This window comes from Scomber scombrus, chromosome 7 (genome assembly GCF_963691925.1).
Source record: "Scomber scombrus chromosome 7, fScoSco1.1, whole genome shotgun sequence".
Lineage (NCBI taxonomy): Eukaryota > Metazoa > Chordata > Actinopteri > Scombriformes > Scombridae > Scomber > Scomber scombrus.
Genome location: NC_084976.1, coordinates 32,011,475 through 32,016,790, shown reverse-complemented (window position 1 = coordinate 32,016,790; position 5,316 = coordinate 32,011,475). Strand labels below are relative to the sequence as shown.

At 39.4% G+C, this 5,316-nt stretch overlaps 1 protein-coding gene across 1 annotated transcript; it reads right to left on the bottom strand.

Moving 5' to 3' along the window:
* Positions 1-1,842: 1,842 nt before the first annotated feature.
* LOC133984002 (zinc finger protein 260-like) lies at positions 1,843-5,051 on the bottom strand. The gene is given in 4 exon segments (XM_062423217.1): positions 1,843-1,955; positions 1,957-3,068; positions 3,132-3,259; positions 4,823-5,051. Coding segments are annotated over 4 exon segments (1,524 nt in total). The 5' UTR covers positions 4,995-5,051; the 3' UTR covers position 1,843.
* Between the last annotated feature and the right edge of the window lie 265 nt (positions 5,052-5,316).

Below are 5,316 nucleotides of genomic sequence, written 5' to 3'. Positions count from 1 at the left end.
GTGGTTCTTGCATCAGGCCCAATGAGAACATGTAGGAAACCAACAGTGAATGACTGAAACATTAAAACCAGTGTTACGCTTCCCAAACATTACATATTGTTGTTATTCCATTTTGTGACCATAGGTGGCACTGTGATACCAGGTTCAGTAAGAAACCTCTAACTCAAGCCCATGTTACTCCCACAGGAGCCAAGTACCCCTGACTACAGACCGGAGACAGAATAAAGTGGTGCTCGAGGTAGTCGCACACTGCTGAAACCGTGTTTGTTGCTTACTGCTCCACTGGTATGTAAAATAATGTGAAAAACAACTTAAAATTGCTCAGCATACTGCTTAGACGTTGGAAGAACATTTGGTCACACTTGACAGTTTTAAAAGTGTTCAAACACCGGGTTTGGACCGAGTCTATGCATATGTTATGTTTATGTATTGTTTTCATTGCCGACAGTGTGGAGAGCAAGTGTTGCTCTAGATAATGCAGGTTCATATAATTGACAGATTTGTGTCAGGGAGAGATGAAATATAGGCATGTTGCTATGGTTATGTAATGTTTTTGTTGATCAGTTCAATGCATTTAAGTTAGTTTGATCATTTTTATGTATTTGTCAATGCAGCCACAGTATGTGCTTTACTGTTTTATTATTTATATGTATTTGTGGTTATTAAGGTCATTAATTAGCCAGTTTAATGTAAAATGAGATAGTAGGTCAACAACAACAAAAAACGTAATAAGATAAATAAAACACAAGACAACACAAGGACAAGACAGTATAAATATATATGGAGTTAAAACAGATAGACATGTGTTCCAATGTTTCCAAAAACAAGAAGAGTATTTTGTGTCACCTTGTGTAGGCTGGGCTAATGCCATCATAACTTCATTTTTTTTATTCATATAACCAAACCATGAATCTGTACATTAACTTCCTTAACAGAGCATTAAAGTTAGGGACATTGTTAAAAACAAACATGTGACTAGCACTCGTCCATCTTGGAAGTTTAAGCAGAATTCTAAATTCATCATTGAATGCAACCTGAAGCTTCTTCATTTTTGCTTTGCTGTAATTGCCCCAAAGATGGGCTGTATAGAGTGGAGTACAATATGCTTTAAAAAGAGCGGTCTTTACATCATCCGTTCACATGTGAAATTTGTGTACCAGCATATTTGTTTGTGCATACATTCTGTAACATTGACGCTGCACATCATCATCATCCAGGTCAGCCCTGATGATGTGCTCACTACATTTAATGTAATGTTTCTTAATTCTTAAAAATAAACATATCCAGTTTGTAACATTATGCTAGCTATGCCAGCTTGTTTATTGTTCACTTCATTTCAACATGTCCTTTTCTTGTTCACAACCTGATGTGTTCCTACTATCGCCAATGGTTACACTGCCACCTAGTGGTAACTTATGGAAACACCTATCATTACATTCTGATCTTCCTTGGTTTTAACAATCATGACAACATTGTTTTTAGAATTGGATTTGATGCCATACTGCATACCATAATTTCAGCAGATTCTGAGCAGTTGTTGTAATCCAGCACTGTAAGGAGATACGACGACTAAATCATCAGCATACACCAGATGATTAATGAGATTACTCCCCACTACACAGCCAGTCCTGCAGTCTTTGAAGGTGAAACTGAGGTTTATTGTGTTTCATAATGACTTTCTTTCTTAATGTTAAACAAAAACCTGACAAACAAAACTTGACAGCATTATTGACAATGTACAACTTACATGAAAATGTTCTGACCTCTTCATGGAGAATATTTGACATTAATTTACAAAGATGTTGGTGAAAACTTGCCATCAACGATCTTTTCAAATCTGGCATCAGACAGAATCTTTTCCCACTTCGTGTGTACTCATGTTTCTACTCAAATGACAAGTATATCTGAACTTTGTCCCACAAGTTTTACATTTGTATGGCTTCTCACCTGTGTGTTCTCATGTGCACTTTTAATGTGCCCAGCAGAGAGAATCTTTTTTCACAAGTGTTACATGGATACGGTTTCTCACCTGTATGGACTCTCATGTGCACTTTTAAGCTGTCCTGCTTAGAGAATCTTTTCTCACAAGTGTTACATGGATACGGCTTCTCACCTGTGTGTGTTCTCATGTGAGTCTTCAAGTGCTGAGTACGTCTGAAATTTTCTCCACAAGTTTTGCAATTGTATGGCTTCTCACCTGTGTGTGTTCTCATGTGCACTTTTAATGTGCCCAGCATAGAGAATCTTTTCTCACAAGTGTTACATGGATACGGCTTCTCACCTGTGTGTGTTCTTATGTGAGTCTTCATGTGCTGAGTACGTGTGAACTTTTTCCCACAAATTTTGCAATTGTATGGCTTCTCACCTGTGTGTGTTCTCATGTGCACTTTTAATGTGCCCAGCAGAGAGAATCTCTTCTTACAAGTGTTACATGGATAAGGCTTCTCACCTGTATGCACTCTCATGTGCACTTTTAAATTGTCTAGATTAGAGAATCTTTTCCCACAGGTGTTACATGTATACGGCTTCTCACCTGTATGGACTCTCATGTGGACTTTTAAGTTGGTCAGCTTAGAGAATCTTTTCCCACAAGTGTCACATGTATACGGCTTCTCACCTGTATGGACTTTGAGATGTCTGCACAAATAGGCCTTGACCACAAATGATTTCCCACAAGTGTCACATTCAAAACACTGTTTCCCTGTCAAAGTATTTTTGTGAATCTTTAAAGTGGTAGACTTGTCAATCTGAGTTTCATCAGGATTCAAGTCCAGAGTCTGATCTTCACTTTCCTCACAAGTAGGAGTCCACTTCAAGGTTTCTGTCTCCTTCAGTACCAGCTGTTCTCCCTCCAGACTGGTGCAGAGTTCCTCTTTAATCTCTGAAGCCTCTGGTTCCTCTTGTTCCTCTTCAATCAGTGGAGGCTCTGGTTCCTCTTGTTCCTCATTAATCTGTGGAGGCTCTGGTTCCTCGTGTTCCTCTTCAATCAGTGGAGGCTCTGGTTCCTCTTGAATCAGTGGAGGCTCTGGTTCCTCTTGTTCCTCTTCAATCAGTGGAGGCTCTGGTTCCTCTTGAAACAGTGGAAGCTCTGGTTCCTCTTGTTCCACTTTAATCTGTGGAGGCTCTGGTTCCTCTGGTTCCTCTTTAATCTGTGGAGGCTCTGGTTCCTCTTGGTCCAGACTTGAGTTCCTCTCCTGGTCACAGAGCTGCTGGTCAGTGAGAACCTCCTCCTCCTCATAGACATGTTGCTGTGGGAGCTCTGGAAGGACAAAGAGGAAAGACTGAAGAGAAACTCTTGTACCACCACAAAAAGCACAGAGGACGTATCTCTCTAAAGAATGAGATAAAGTAAATGTTATGGTGGTTTACAAAAAAGGGATTTTTCAAAACTGGGCAACTCAAAATCATGTTTATCAATGGCTTATAAATGATTTATAGAGTAGTTGTTGGAGCTATTTGTTATTTTTGTTGAAGTTGATAATTAAATGTTAAAGACTGTGTAAAGTGAATTCAGACATTTTCTTCTAAACACATTAAATATGTCATAAATGTATTTCTAAAAAAGGTGTAAAGAGCATTTCAACCATTAGATTTGAATTGTGGAGCTAGGCTTCACAAACTGTGTTTCAAGATTTCTGTGTCTGGATTTAATGAGCGGGTCTGAAAATCACTGCTGCGTTACGTAGCGCAGCAGTGTTAACCAATAGCATGGTCACACACCGGAGCATAAACCCGCCCCTGCTGCTGTAGAGGTATAAATACATTCAGCGCACACTACTACTACTACTACAGTATACAGGTAGCCAGTTAGCTGAGCTAGCCGCCGAGCTAGCAGCTGAGTTAGCAGCAGAAAGCTCTCAGACCAAGTGTCCATGTTTCTGGTAGAGGTGGTGACTTTGATTGACAGGTGACACTTGGTAGGGGGCGGAGTTTCAGCGGACTTGGCGGGCACCCCCACAGCGTTAGGGAGAAGAGAAATAGGCAGACTATTACACAACTTTGAAGCCTAATTTCATATATTTGGCGATTTTTTTAATCATTCAAATTTGGCATGGTGGTTAACAACACACTTTTCTGTGGTATGTCAAAATCATAACACATATTTATTTTTACATTACACAGACTTTAATGTATGTACACGTGGCTGTTTGTTTTGAAGAATATAGCTTAATTCATTTGATTATTATATTAGTATTATTTTAGTTAGTTTGAGTACTCGTTAATGCTTTTGTTTCAGGGCACTTGGGCAGCTTGGAGCACAGAGGTGAATGTATTTCTATAGGTAGGCTACAGGTAGAGGAGCAGCAGGCACCGGGAAGGGCATACAGCTGTTTACCAGAGCAAGAGAGACGCCATTCTTCTTTGTTTGCTTGCAAAAATAGTAAAATAAACTAAAGAAACGCTATGCTTACCTGGACAATGCATCTTTTCCCCCTGCCTAAGATTCATTCCCGAGGTGCCTCAGTAGCCATTTGAATTGAGTTTATTTATTTGAGGACAAATCGCCACTACAGTAGTAATGAATGATTTATTAAAAATCAATTGAGCCATTAATCAATGCTCATAAGCAGTTTATACACCGTGTTAAAACTTTTGCTACCAACACTTTTTTTCTCAAACTTAAGTTATGAAAAAAACAGAGAATCAGCCGCTAAATATCAGTATTTATGTTTCCTTAACTTTCCCCTTAACTCCCAAACAGAAACTGACTTCAGTGTTGTAGAAACCCGAGCATTAACTGAACCTACATATTTTACCCACTGCGGTGGTATATTAAGCTGACTGTTGTAGTTTATTTTAAAATAATTAAAGTTTTACAGACCTATTCTGTGTAACTTTATTTCAGGTTTCCAAACGATATCCAGCAGTCTGCGCTGACGGTTGATCTCTTCTTCGTACTCTGAGATAGTTGTTTGAAAATCTCGGAATATTTCTTCAGCAGCAGCAGTTAGTCGCTCGTTGATTAACTCTCTCAAACGCTGAGCTGAAGTCATTGTTGCTTCAAATAAAATGTCTCCGTGTAATGCAGAGAGACTTCTTCCAAACACAATACCAAGTACCCACGTGTAGTGTGACAGTGTTAAGCTTCCGATAGCAGGCTCGTGTGTCTTTGGTTCCGCTTGTTGTAACCAGACCATGATGGTTGTAGGTAATGTGGAGATGGTGAGAGAGCAAAAAGACCTGGCATGATCATGAATTGTGCTGTTGCAGTATAAGGACAAGTTGGAAAGAATCAAGATGGTGCTGGACGCTGCCAGGAGATACTTGAACGTAGTGGACATATCTGGAGAAGATCTAGAAATTACACTCACTGAG